General features: G+C 48.9%; 1 protein-coding gene across 3 annotated transcripts in view; it reads left to right on the top strand.

Annotated features, from left to right (window-relative positions):
• taok2a (TAO kinase 2a) overlaps window positions 1–13859 on the top strand; it is a 43244-nt gene extending 29385 nt beyond the window's left edge. For 2 of the 3 annotated variants that reach the window (XM_039764873.1, XM_039764872.1), the window contains 2 exons: window positions 14–217; window positions 304–2439. In XM_039764873.1, coding sequence (XP_039620807.1) covers window positions 14–217; window positions 304–1929 — 1830 coding nt within the window. In that variant the 3' untranslated portion in view covers window positions 1930–2439. Of the gene's footprint in view, window positions 1–13; window positions 218–303; window positions 2440–6719; window positions 6933–11247; window positions 11431–11504; window positions 12193–12235 lie in introns of those variants that run through there. The other variant, XM_039764874.1, reaches the window with a different exon arrangement.
• The last annotated feature ends 962 nt before the right edge of the window (window positions 13860–14821 follow it).

The following is a 14821-nucleotide window of genomic DNA, read 5'->3' as shown; positions in this document are numbered from 1 at the left end:
ACTTGTGTTGTAGGAGCTGCAGGAAAATCAGAGTACGCCAAAGCGTGAGAAGCAGGAATGGCTATTAAGGCAGAAGGAAACCATGCAACACTACCAAGCTGAGGAAGAAGCCAATCTGCTTCGTCGCCAAAGGCAATACTATGAGTTGCAGTGTCGACAGTATAAGAGAAAGATGCTGCTGGCCCGCCACAACCTGGAGCAGGACCTGTTGAGAGAGGTATACCCCATAACCCTCTTCCAGTGTAGTCTTCTCATACTCCCGGCATCTCTCACTGAAAGCTGACCTTTGACTCTGCTTTTCAGGAACTGAATAAAAAGCAGACCCAGAAAGACCTGGAGTGTGCTATGCTGCTTCGACACCACGAGTCCACACAGGAGCTGGAGTTCCGACACTTGAGCACCGTGCAGCGCACTCGTGCAGAGCTCATCCGGCTGCAGCATCAGACTGAACTGAACAACCAGCAGGAGTATAACAAGCGTCGGGAGCAGGAGCTGCGGCAGAAGCACGCTGTGGAAGTGAGGCAGCAGCCGAAGAGCCTTAAAGTGAGTGACGAGGAGGGTGGGCAGCTAGAGGAGGTGGAGGAGGAGGAGGACAACAGTGAGCAGCAGCATGCAGAGGGGGGAGATTACAAGGAATTGCCTTTGGAAGAGGAGGGCGAGGGTGAGACTCAGCCTTCCCTTGTACAGGATGGTGCAGGCGAGGAAGGAGCTGCCGCTGCTGCTCCTGAGGATGATTTAAACAGAGCAGGGCCATTGGGTATGGAGGAGGAGGAGGAGGATGATGATGAGGACGACCTACAGAGAGGAATTGCAGATGGTTGCCCCTCTGAGCTAATAAGCTATCAAGAGCCTCCCAACACTGCAGACTCCTACCCCGCGTGGTGGGCTGACACGGAAGATGCCTTCCTGTTCCCATCCACCCTTGAAGACTTTGATGAACTGCACCCACCCCGGCCCCCTTCTCCCCCTCAGCCATCACCCTCTGGGGTACCCTCTGCCCTGCCCTCCCTGCTTTCTCATTTCACCTGCATCATGCTCTCGGTCTCGGTCGCTGCCTACCCCAGCTTCATCCTGCAACTGCTGCTTCTGGTTGTTGTACTGGCCCTAGATCAGAATCGTAAGACCCGCTCCAGCTCGCCTTCCGACTCTGTCCTGGCAGCCTTCCTCGTTTCGGCTGAGGTAGTGGCTGTGGCCTTGCTCTCCTCTTACTTTCTTTTGCACTCTTTCTTTGCTGTGTCCTTGACTTTCTACATCTTCCTGGCCAAATGTGGATGCAGCCTGGCTGTCTTGGCCTTGTCCTTCCGCCTGGGCCTCTATTATGTGCCTGCTTCCCTTGTTTCAGCTTATTTCCTCTCTTCCCCATCGCTCTTCCTGTCCCTCTACCTCTTTGTTGTGTTGGTGGTGAAGCCAGCAAGGGGTTTTGTGAATGACCTGCCCCGAAAAGCCAACCGGCTCTGGGTGCGCTTTCTTTTCCGCTTGCCCCTGCCCCTCTTTGCTGTCTTTCAGAAACTCGGGGTGGTCACTGAGAAGAGTCTCTATGACCTCTTTCCCAAAACCCGACGTGGCAACTACCGCAGTCAAATCCCAGTACTGGCCAAGTCCCTTCATGCCAAGGGCAAAATGCGGAGGCCCCTGTGGAAACTCATTAGCCGTCCCTTTATGCTTTTGACAGACCAGGCCAATGCGCAGGTACTTGCACTCGCCAGGCGCCTCCTTCGGTGCCTTCCCCCGTCCTGCCTGCCATATTTGAAAAGTCTGGGCCTACTAAAAGAGGAGCGGCCTAGCCTGCTGCCCAGGCTGTTGCCACGATACCTTCGCCAGCCCACACAAGCTCACCAGCAGTTACAGCAGTCTGATAGGTCCAGTCGACTGACACGCTCTGGCAGCTGCCGGTCTCTGGGTGGCAGAAAGGTCATCCCGTGGCGTTAAGCATCTCTTACCAACCTTGGACTTCTGCAGCAGTTAGGGACTGAGAGTACAGATGAGCTGCACATCCCATCCATCCAGTCCATTGAAGCATTAGGGTTAATGTGGTAAAACAGATTCTGAAGTGGGCACCATTTGGGGTGGGAGGGTTTCTTTCCCATGCTTGATAATGATGGATAGCTCTGGAGTCTTCTCCTTGGGTTCAAGTAGCTCTGGTGTATTTATGGAAGACTTGACTCGTTGAGAGAGCTGGGCTGTAAGATGTGGAACAGTCAGTGTTAATCACATGCTTAGGTTTTATGGGATTGTTTTGTTCATGGCGGGGATATGTCACTTGTGCTTGTGGCGTATAGGTCAGAAGCCTTCATCACAAGACGGTAGTGGGTGCATGCATGTGTGCGCAAGAGCACCGTTCCCAAGGAGGTGATTGAATGCTTTCCATTCCTGCTGTTTGAGTGCCACTTGGTGTTTTAAGCACACATATGAGAATGTTTACCCCCACCCCCTGGATGAGAGGAACGGAAAAAACTCCAACTCAGTTCATGAAAGAGTGAAGAAGTGTAGTGTGTGAGAGAGGGAGAGACTTTAAGTATGTGTGTATGGGCAGAGTGCAAAATTAGCGCCCTGAATGGGCTAAAAGAGCCGTATGTGAGTGTGAATGAAGACTGTTGGTGCAGAAAGAGTGAGGGAGTGAAGCGACGTGACAGTATTGTGACACAAAAAGGGTTAGGACAGCCAGCCAGACGTGTAATAGACAATGAGGAGTAGAGAGGAGTGAGTGGGAAATGCTTTCAAAACAGGGGGCATGAGTGAGCTTGGGGTGCGGGAGAAGGTGAAATTCTCAGGTCAACTAACCGGCTCTCTTACTGAGTGTGCTTGACTAAGGGGGGAGAGGTGGGTGTGACCATCATTTGTGGTCTAGGCACTTTAAAACCAGCACGCCCCCCAAGTTTAGGGAACACCTCTTCCCCATCCCTAACCTTTCCTCAAGGGGCTCCATTCCTGATCAGAGGTGAGAGGGTCAGCGGGCGGGTGATTCATGGTGGCGTGGACACCTCTGCTGTCCTGTCCTGCTGTGGTGGGTTTTTTTTTTTTGGGTGGGGTGGGGGGGGTGGCCTTCTCTTCCCTTCTGGTTTATTTATGAGTCTTCATTTCACCTCTTGCTTGTGTTTCTTTTGTTTTTATGTCCAAAACAGTTATTATTTTTTTCCACTTGAATGTAATCCATGGTTTGGAGTCTCTCATTTCCTTTGTGTTTAGTAATTTATTCCTTATGTTAACCCAACCCTGAGCTTTTGGATCTGTATGTTTTTTTTTTCCTTTTTTTTTTTTTAAATATTAATAATAATATATTTTTTGTAAATTTTGCTTTGACAATGTGTGTGTGTGTGTGGCATTGACACAATTTGTGTTTTATTATTCTGTTATCCATTTTAACACAATAAACATAATTGTGTTAAATTCATTAGTTGTGAGAGTTATTTTTTTCCCCTCTTCACACCCCCCCACCCCCACCCCCAGTGTCAGTGAGGGTGTTCTTTTTCTTTCAGTTGTCTTCAGCCATTGTTGATAGGCGTGTGTGTGAGTGTGAGTGTGTGTGTGTGGTGTTGGAGGGCGGGGGGGGTGTCTCCTTGTAGTCCTGGCAAAGCTCACTCTGCTTTCTCTGGCATGCACTCTATTCAGACAGGTGGTGCTAATCCTGTGCCATCTCATTGGGGAGGGGGGTCAGTGGTTTCCATGGGTTTGGCCTGCTTAGTAGCAGTGGCTCACTATAAGGGGGCTCTTCTATCGCACGTGGCCTGCAGGTGAACTGCTCGACAGTCAGTCGTTTTAAGGGATTTAGGCCCTCTTCCCGTACTGTGCTTGTGTCTCCACGGTGTGGGTTGCTGTTTCTGCTCTCTTACTGCCTCTCTTTTGCTTGCTTGCTACAGTGGGAGCTTTGTGGGGATTTGATTTCCTTTATTTATTTATTTGAGTATTGAAATGAGACCATGTCATTTTTTTTTGAGCCTTTCTAAATGTGAAGGAAAGCAGTCTTCCACATCGCAGCCCAGCACTCTAACCACTGAGCTACTTGAACCTGCTGTCTTACAAGCCTTTTGCTATGTGTGCAGAAGTGGGAGGGCGGGGTTGGTGGTTTATGCATTTTGATTTTTTTTTATGTTCTCCTCCTCCTCCTCCTCATTTCATGTCGATTTTGGGGCATGCAAAGACACACCCTGATCCCACATTCATTTTTGCTGTAGCCCAATGTCTGCAGTGATTCAGTACCAGGGTGCTTGCTGTGCTCCTCTTTTGAAGGCCCTTCTGCAGGGTTCTCTGCCTTTGTGTCTCCCTCGGTTTTGCTTTATTTCAGATACAGGGTATGGGGTGGGGTGGGCTGGAGTTTGAGTATTTTTGAATTATCAAAGTGCCTTTTGCCAACAGAAAGTCATCAAGTATTCCAGTACCATTGGCATCCCCCCACCCTAGTTGGCCTTGTCATGTACGCTTCTTCATACTCGCTCCATTTGTCTGGCCAGTCAGGCCACTTAACTGTAGTGATATGGCTCTCTGGAAGTGCCTGCATCTGAAGTCTCGCGGGGCCAGACCTGACTCTCAAACGAGAATACACATCTAGGGACAACTTGTTAACTCGTTTATAGTGAAGAGCAATGAAATCTGCCACTGCTAAGGTTATGCCACAGATTTTCTTCCTAGAAAATGCACCCCTAATTTCCTCCGGTCCGTACACTTAAAATGTTCAGAGGTTCAGTTCTCTCTCTCTCTTTTATATATATATATATATATATATATATATATATTTTCAATGTATGTATGTTCTAGTATTCCGAACGGCTGGAGCGATTTTCGTGAAACTTGGCACACATGTTTCTCAATGGTCAACTAAAAATACTGTAGGGTGAAATCAACCCTAACCAGAAGGGGGTGATCTTATGGTTTTGTATGCATGTTATCATCCAGCTGACACTCCTAATGACCACCAGAGGACGAACTGGGGGTGACTGCCAGCATTCTTTATGTTTGAGCCCCACCACCGCGCCCCTGTTGCTTTTGAAATGACACACGTGCAAGTGTGTGTGTCTGTAAGTGAGACGTAGAGTCGGGGTGAGGACTCCAGCTCCGAGGATACGCAAGTGAGGCCAGCACTCCGGCAAATGGAAACCACCTAAGAAAGACGGTCGCTTAGTTGCTAATGCACAAACGACGCGAGAAGGTCGGCAACAAAAATCCTCATAGCAGAGAGATGCCCAGAGTAGTTCTAACGATGTCAATACTTTCTAGGATCCCATGCTTTTAACAGTTAGTATATAGCAGGTGACTGCCAGCACCGCGCCCCTGTTGCTTTTCAAATTAAATAGAGTTGGCCGGTTCTAAGCATCAGCTGGATGATGACATACATACAAGACCGCAAAACATGCACATTAGTGAGTCTTCATTGTTTGTTAATTTATTTTTAAAGTTGTGTGTTTTATTTTTAATTATGGTTTTCTCAAACAACAATAAAAAAAAAAAAAACACTTTATTTTCCTCCCGGGCAACGCTGGGTATTTCAGTCAGTGTGAAATAACTACGGACAAGATGGGGAGAGTGTAATAGAATCTGAACAAACAACTTCACACAGAGAGAAAACAGAAAGGTAAAATTGTTGTTGTCAATTCAAGAACACAGTAGCACGAGGTAACTGCAACTTAATAATTAATTTGTATATCGGGGTGGACACACACACACACACGTAGGCCGTTGCAGGTACTTGACCCCACGCGTTTGAGAGGCGCTTCTGTCTGCCGCAGTATCTTCCTGTTCTTTTGACTGTGGCCTAACAACAGCAAATCGAGTTTAGATGAGCACGTAGTCTGTGTGTGTACTGGGTGTTGAAATGCTGCCACTTTATTCTGGCATGGCATCTTTGCATTTACAGTCAGACAGCAATATTAACTTAGTTTAGTTAGTCGTTTAGACGTGCAGTGAAGAGTTGGCTCGGCCGTTGTTCTGCTGGAGTCATGTCAGTGTTGTTAGGCAAATTTACTGACTCTTACGTGTTGAATACTGAGATCTGCATCTCCTGTCGCACTTTGTTTAATGGAAGTCCTTTTCGCCTCCTTTTGATGGGTTATGACGCACTATTTACTTGATGCTTATTTTGCAGCTCATATTTTCATGCACGTAGCTGCCAGTTCTTTCAAACTGGCATATGACATTACCATCATAACTGTGAGCAACAGCGACAGCGCATAGTTCACTTTTTCCTCTAGTCCATTGATGTTTTTGAATGCCAATGGAAACGTTTTTTTCTCTTGCACCAGGTTATATTTACTTTTAACACGTGCAGTTTGCACTCCTCCTATGCAACCCACGTTTAAATGTTTAATAAGAGGGGACTTCCATAATCTGCTGGGCCAGGTTAATAAGAGCACCATTGCTCTTTGCAGTTCAGAATTGCTACCCCTGCTTTGAGTGCCACCCTCCTGAGGCGTTGGATTGGTTTAGAGATGTGACGGCCAGTGAGCTGTCTAATTGTTCCCACCCACTTTTATGCAAAATTCTCTCATGGTTGTTTTTTTAGACATATATCTGCTACTGGAAGACTCCCTACATGGAAGTGTGTTTCCTCTAGATATGCCAAGGTGTTTGTCAATAATGTCTCCAGGCATAGCCCCCACACTCTCGCCTGGTGCTATACCCCAGTCCCACCCCTCCATGTGCCCATGCTGCTGCTGCTGCTTGTATAGACCCTGTACCTCCTTGTAAACTGAGTCTTCTGGTGACACGAGTAACCACTTTCTCTCCAGTCCAAAGAGCTCCAGATCAAGAAGCAGTTCCAGGACACCTGCAAGATCCAGACTCGCCAGTACAAGGCTCTGCGTAACCATCTGCTGGAGACGACGCCCAAGTGTGATCACAAGAACATCCTCAAGCGGCTAAAGGAGGAGCAAACGCGCAAGCTGGCTATCTTGGCAGAGCAGTATGACCACAGCATCAATGAGATGCTCTCCACACAAGCGGTAGGTGTTTCACTCCCCATTTCAAAATGGCTTTGCATGAGATTGGGTTTCTTACAGGCCTGTTGAGAGGGTCGTTGTCTAGTATATAGCACTAGGATACGGACGGACGGACGGAAAAACTTCTTTACTCCTGGGTTGGTGTGGTGTTTGCTGGAAAGTAGTTGAAGTTGGCTGTTGGACACACTGATATCATTTAGGACTTAGAAGAATAATTTTAAACCGCTTTTTATTGGCATGTCAATAAATGCCATAGCCCAGGACTTTGTGTGTGTTTCTTATCGCAGCACAGTAAAAGTCAGCAGCTACGTTCGTAAAGTTCACAATCCGAGCGCCTGTCACATTTCAAAATAGAGCAAATCAGCAGATGCTTATGAGGCAGTAATCACAGCAGCAAATGACTTTTTGCGGCTCTTTTCAGATATCATACGGAGTTTACTGAATTGACAAAGAGTGCAGTGAAGCAGTGAGCGTCCTCGTGTGTCAGGATACTGTAACAGGGCATAGTTTAAAGGTAGGGTAGAGCAGTGCACACTACCGGCACATATATTAATATAGACATGTTAAGGCTCGGATGAGGTGCAATTTGGGTTTTTGACCGATAAAAGGTAGGACATCAGGGGGGCCTCTCTGCCTTTGAAGCATAGAAACGGATGTTCCAGGTTACCAATTTAGTGCCAGTATAGCTGACTTCTATGGTGACCCTATTGCAGAGTTCTAGAAATACCATATCAACAAAAGGATACAAGATGACACAGGAGGCTTGGTTGCTGCAGGCAGCGATTGCCAAGTAATCCATAGACTTTACATTGAACACGGTCTCGCCATAGAGGGACATGTTGGCAACTACAAGAGGAAGTCATGCAGATGTGCTTAGCCCCAATCCATCCATATCTGTGTAGAAACTGGACACCACATTGGGCAGATTTGGTGCCATTTAATAAGCAGAAAGTTAGGGGATGGACAGCACCAGATGACAGAGTCGAAGCCCACTGCTGGCTCATTTAACGTGCCTCAGTAAAGCATGGTGACGTATTTGGAGTTGGTGTTTATTGTTAAAGGTGCCACACAGGAAGTCACTTGGTAGTTTGTCTGCAGCAGGTAGGCCTCATTTACTGCGTTATGTCCACATCATTCACAGACCTGCGTTGCTCAATTTCTGGTAAGATTTGACTCACTTGAAAGGTAATTTTATTGTCAAAGTGTGAAGAGGCTGGTGGTGGCCTACTGTATTATTTATGTTACAACATCAACAGCCTCCTCTGAGCCCATGAAGCCCTTCTGGACAGAAGGACATTGTGTGTGGGCTGCCAGCTTCACAGTGTCTGTTGTCTTGATTACTGCAGTCTTGTATGCCCCCTTGCCCCAGAAAACACAAAGCCCACAGAGCCAATAAGCCGGGCTGGCAGACAAACGTGGTGCATGGAAAACATTTTCAGCCCCCTCAACAGTTCTGACCAAATGGAACAATCGGAGCCCACTGTTCTCAGTCTGCATGATTTCCTTTTAATAATTTGCGGACGTGCGTGGAAAATTTATTTACGCAGTCCAAGGTGTCAACTACTTTGAAATGTAACGCGTATGCATGGGGCACATTTGATTTTTGACATGGTTTAATCGTATGACAATTATAAACGTAATCCTCCAAAACATGATCGGTTTTTACTACGGGCCGCAGTTTTCATGTTAGTTTAAAGTGCTGTAGAAAGGCAAACTGCATTCTATTTCGTATCCATAAGCCGTGTAAAGCAAAGCGGACATATTGCTGCAGGTGTATTGAATTTCAGATGGAGACCACAGGCCTGTCTTATCATCAAATAACCAATCGGTGCCCACAGTTCCCAACAGTTCTCTGTCACGTCAATGTGGAGTATGGAGTGCTAACTGAAGTGGTGACAAGTCTGTTTTGGGTCATGGGGATGTTAAGTTACCTAAAAGTCGTTTTCTTTTACACATGTTAAATTAAGCGGTGCAGTTACATTTTCAAGGTGTGGGTTTTGAGCAGTTTTAACTAAACACTGAATATAGTGAAGCATTTGTTAGCGTCATCGAGCTTATTCATACGGTCTACGATAACCAGATATATTTTTTGACGCGGAAGAGAATGAAGTCCTCATTTACATCGCCAGCTTCACCCGTTCAGATGGCAGACCCGTGTCTTATCTGCTTGTCGTGACCCCACCAATGGACGCCTCCTGGCGCTGAGCGGTCATTGCATTCTGTTTTGGCTGATTTAACGTCTGGTCTCGAATCAAATTGCAGTACACTTGAGCAGTCGCTGAAATGCAGTAAATTTGCTTTGCCTTTAGGTGTGAGACATGGTGACCTACGGACACGAATTAACTTGCAGTGTTAAACTGGCACTAAAATTGCAATCTGTAGTGAGAATTGATGGATCATTTGGTTGATAAGTTTTTAATTCTGACCCAATAAAATAAAACGTGCCATGTGTATATGTATTGCATTGCTGGGGGGCTGCCACCTATCCCAGAAAGCACAGGGGACAAGACATGAGCAACCCCTGGACAGGCTGGCAGTCCTTCATAGGGCGAACACACACTAGGACCAATTTAATGATGCCAGTTCTCCTAACCTGCATATCTTTGGATGGTGGGAGCAAACCCAGACACACTTGAATTTTGGGGGAGAAACCTGGGAAGTGAACCCCGGTCTCCTTACTGTGAAGCAGAGCTGCCCCAATAAGAAAGGTATTAAATATGAAATACCACAACTCCGTCATGCCTGCATCCTTGTGCAAATGCCAGAGTGGGGACCACAATTCCCATCAGCCAGTGCACTGCTCCAGACAATATGATCAGCACTCACAAAGTTTAAATAAGAGCATCGAGAAAAGAGCCACATCATCAAAGGTGACAACTTCCGTTCCCGACGGCCAGTTTAGAATGACCGTTTCATTGTCTCATTTACAGCGATTCTCGGAGAGCGGTATTTCTCAACCGACAGACATTTGGGGGAGGAGGGTCTCCTTGGTAAAACAAGCACAGTTAGGAAGAGGTGCACATATCGGGCAGTGCTGTCAGTCACTTCGGCGTCATACACCTCACATAAATACGTTTTAAATTTGAATCGATGGAATAGCCTTGCATTTTTGGAAAAGCCATCACTGTTGTCCACCTGCGTACTGTAATTAAGTTTGCAATACCAGTCGGCGTGTTAAGTGCTTTATGAAGCTAAGACAAACACGATGGAGCCAAGCCACGATTGAACAGAATGCAGCTGTTTGTCAGGATGTGATGGGAAGAGAACGTGACGGAGCTTTTGACGGATTGAGTTAAAGTCATTAGTCATGATGCTAATGGAGACTTGAGATCTTGATGTGGCTTTAATATGGAGTTCTGCTGTAATCTCGTTAATGGCTGCAGCACCACCAAGGACTGCATGTTGGGTGTTCAACAATAAACTCCTCAGATGAACTAAAATATCAGCCACTGGTTAAAAAACAAAAGTGACCAATATTGTATACAGAAAAGGGCTTAATGACACTGAACTTGAGGTGCACCCAGTTGGCCTGTGTGGGAGAAGTGAAATTTGTTTGAGGCAGGAGGAGACTTGTCCATTTCGGGAGCACAGACGTCAATGACTGAATGGTCAAATCCTCGGGGCAGAGGTCCGTTTTAGGCGCAAGTGAATTTGCATGACGGCGCAGAGTAACGCAGACACTCACTCGCTGCGATTCTCCGACTCGGCTTACACCCAAATAACGCGTCAGTTCAGCCGCACTCTTGTTCTGCTCCAGCTGTTGCCCCGTGTGACAGCTGGCCAGTCTTGTTGTTTGCAGGACATCTGCTGATCTCCTAATCATCTCCTAGTATCACCTCAGCCATCATTCTCGTATATCCTTGTCTTTTATTTCACTTGTTCTCTTCATGACGTTACTCTCTCACGCCAACGGCCCTGTAACGGAGACCCATTGACTGAGACATTTCCCAGGGTGAAGCCGGGTAAGGCAGCTTAGTTTAGATTAAGCATGGCATTGGTTCAAGTAGGTCGCCTCGATCTGGTCGGGTGAAGTTCAGATGTCTGCCGTGGGGTGTGCTTACCTTTCCACATGACTGTAAATAGGCCCATAGTTCTTTCTCTGCCCACTTTGTACTTGAGATGCCTAATGTGCAAATTGTGATGCCAGCGTTTATGTAGCACCTTTAGAACATACAGTAAGACATTTGACCAAGGAGGCCATTCGCTCCATTTGTCTCTCGTTGGTTTAGCGGTCGCGTGCAGATACTGACTTGAAGGTCTTTGAGTTTCTGTTTCCAAAGCCTTTCCCCCTACGCTGTTGTCCTCCTCTGTCCTGCAGCTCCGTCTTGATGAGACTCAGATGTCCGAGTACAAAATCTTAGGCCTGCAGCTGCAGCAAGAGCTCGAACTGCTCAACGCGTACCAGAGCAAGATCAAGATGCACACGGAGTCGCAGCACGAGAGGGAGCTGAAGGATCTGGAGCAGCGTGTGTCCATCCGGCGAGCGCTGCTCGAACAGCGGGTAAGTAGTCTGTCCACTGGAGCCCTGGTCTCAACTCTTCGCTTGCGCTGACCCCTGCTCTCTTCTGGCCACAGATTGAAGAGGAGATGCTGGCCCTGCAGAATGAGCGCTCGGAGCGCATCCGTATTCTGCTGGAACGCCAGGCGCGTGAAATTGAAGCCTTTGACTCGGAGAGCATGCGCCTGGGCTTCAGCAACATGGCACTCACTGGCATCCCAGCGGAGGCCTTCACCCAAGGCTACCAGGCGCCTCCCCAGGGCTGGCCTTCACGGCCCGTGCCCCGCAGCGGTTCACACTGGAGCCACGCAGTGCATCCACAGAACAGTGGTGCACCCCACTCCTGGAGGCAGGCCCCAGCCATGGGAACCAGCGGGCACCATCACAGTGTCCACTCGCACAGCAGCCACAGCCCCCTCAGCACCCACAGCTCATCTTCGCTGGGAGGCGGTGGCCACGGTGGGACCGGCAGAGAAGGGAGTTCCAGCGGCGGTACTCCCTGGGGTCCTCAGCACAGCTTGCAGAGCTTAGCACTTCCTTCTCCGGCTCCAGGTGGCAGTAACCTGGGTGGCATCGGAACACGTGGGACCAGTATGCTGGCTCTGCGCAACAGCCCCCAGCCCCTGCGCAGGACGGCATCTGGGGGAGCGGGTAACCCCGGAGAGCAAGGTATCAGCCGCAGCACATCGGTCACCTCGCAGATCTCCAACGGCTCCCATCTTTCCTACTCGTAAGACCTGCGCCCGTTAGGGCAGAGTTTTGTTTGTGCTGGCTGAACCTGGGGGGGGGTGGGTTTGGGGGTTCAAGGGTGCTGGCATATTGGCCCCGCCCTTCAGCCTGTAAAGGGGGCTTGCTGACCAGCAGGAAGCGGACACGTTGATGGGGCTGCCATGTTTGCCTCGGATTCTTTCACTCAGTAGCTATGGTGCAAAGGCCCAGGTGGTGGGCTCTCTGGGTAGCTCGTCCTGGGCAGTGAGGTCCTCGCTAGCTCTGTTTAGTGAGCTGACCTGCCTGGTTAGGGGGGTGGCATCGGAGGGTCTCGCTAATCTTACTTTCAGTAAAGGTGCTCATTTTGCTAATCGGTCATTGGCTGCTTTTTGGCTTCTTGCTGCCGACGTTGTGCCCTGCTGTGCAGCAAGCATCCCTTTGGAGTCTGGAAGTGGGGTCCCCTAAACCCACCCCCACCCACACAGTGCGCTGGGGTGTCCACAGCCTGCTGCGGGGGTCTTATGTATATTTATGTCTGTAGAGTCTGTATATAAGGGGGAGGTGTTGTGTCGGGAGTGGGGTGGGGGTGGGGGGTTGGCACCATCACTACCATTGCAAACTACAGACGATGCCCCTGCACGGGCTTCACGGCGCCTGGAACTGAACTCATTTTGGGAGAAGCCGAACCAGCCGTATCGGATGGATGGCCCCCCGTTGTGTCAACACTAACTCCTGAACCACAAGCTGGACTTCATTTGGGTTTGCCTTTTTTTTGGGGGGGGGGTGCCACGTTGGCCACATTTTACACTCTTCCCCCAGCTGGTGCCCACTGTGGCCAGCTGCGTCTCATCGTTTATTTTACCTCATTTATTCTGGTATTTTTGAGGGGGTGTGGGGGGGGTTTGGTGCAGTTGCCATTTTTCTGTTTCTCGATGCCAATATGAGGAGGTTGCCCTCCGTTTCCTGCCACTGCTCGCTCGCCTTGAGACTTTCAAGATTGCAGACCCCCATTTCCGGGGAGGAGGTCTGCACCAGTATTTTCCCTCTGGCCCGGCGAGGGGGGGAGGGGGCTTTGGTGCCTGACTGACCCGGTCACTCGGAGCATTTGTGTAAATATTTTTATTTTTATATTTTATTTAAAGTTGCAGACTTTTCCACCGGAGGACGTTGGAGGCGTGGCTTGTGGACGATGCCAATTCTTCTCCTTTTCCGTTTTTCTTACACTTGGGACTTTTTATTAGCCGTCTCTTCTCTTTGCTCGCGTCCTGTCGGATTCCTGGTTTTTTATACGGTGGGAGAGAGTTGTGTGGCGGGCGGGAGGGCGGGATGTACAGTTCATGGCGGTCCGCTTCGGCCTTCTCTTTGTGGGGGTGGGGGGGTTGGGGGTCATTGCTGTTTCTTGTTACAAACAAAACTTTTTTTTTTTTTTGGTTCCCTTTTTTATTTTATTTCGTTTTATTTGTTTTGCCGGTGCCGCTCCAGCAGTGGGGTGGTCCGGCGTTGAGCTCTTTATTTAACTGTCTACGAGCTAAAAGGAACACTTGAACCCTGACCCAGAGCTGTGTTTCCTCTGCCTGCCACTATGGGGCACTGTGGCACCTCATGGCAGAGGTAACTTTTGGAGGGGTGGAGGGTAGAAAATATATATATACATACATATATATATCAAAGAGATCAAAAGCAGGATTTATCTTGTTTTTAAAAATAAAAGTTAAAACAAATCTGTTTTTTTTTTTTTGGTCTTTGAGTGGTGGGCTGAGGGTCCTGGGTGGAGATTCGCCCTCGCGTGGTCCTTGTCACGTGTCCACATGTCCCATTGCACAGCTCCTTGTCATAGGTGGTGTCACTCTTGTTGACCGAGGTCCTCGTCAGCTGACATGACTGGTAATCGCTTGGCTTGTCCAATGGAGTGACTGCACAGTTGTACTCGCCCTCTTTCTGCGACGGCCAATGGTGTGCTGCCACACGGGTAGGCGGGTTCAGCCGCAGTCTCCACCCCCTTTTTGCCCGCCAGACGAGCCCCTCCTCCAGATGCCTTGCTGCTTATTCTGCACGGTGCCCCCCATGATGTTTGGGGATGAAGGCCCATTGCCCTCTGATTTGCCCCTCCGCTCCACAGTTTCAAATTACAAATCGAGTGACTCGGACGTCGTGATTAAAGTGGGGCAGCTGTGGACATTTTGGTCAGATGACATTTTTCTACCCCCCCATTATATTTGGGATGATTGGAGTCGCGGGTGGGTTTCTTGGCTTTCTTTGTAAGACCCCTTTGGAGTCTGGAGCTGCTGCTGTTCATCATGAGTGGTGACCGCGGTAGACCCTCCGTGATGAACCAGACAGTTGGTTCAGGTACCCCCGAGAAGAAAAGAGCTGGTGGGCCAAGGAAGACCACCGCGAGAGAATCCTCACTCTGGTCAAGATAAAGCCCCAAATGCGTGTGCGGCGGATCATGCAGAGTCTTTGGGGGGCTGACGTGTGCAAGTCAGAGACCCCCCTTCATGAACAGCAACACAGCAGACCACCTGCAAGACCAAGAAACGCCTCCGCAACAGCACGGCCAGATTAGGGTTTGGGGAAAAGGATGTCAAAGAGCCGTCAGAAATGGGGGTCTGTGTAGACGGAGGGCCACGTGACCGAGACGGAGCGGAGGGGCAAATGAAAGAAAAGGGGGGCTTTGTCCCCGTAG

The sequence above is a fragment of the Polypterus senegalus genome, chromosome 10 (genome assembly GCF_016835505.1).
Source record: "Polypterus senegalus isolate Bchr_013 chromosome 10, ASM1683550v1, whole genome shotgun sequence".
NCBI lineage: Eukaryota > Metazoa > Chordata > Cladistia > Polypteriformes > Polypteridae > Polypterus > Polypterus senegalus.
Note: the sequence above shows the minus strand (reverse complement) of the source record. Positions and strands in the feature narration are given on the sequence as shown.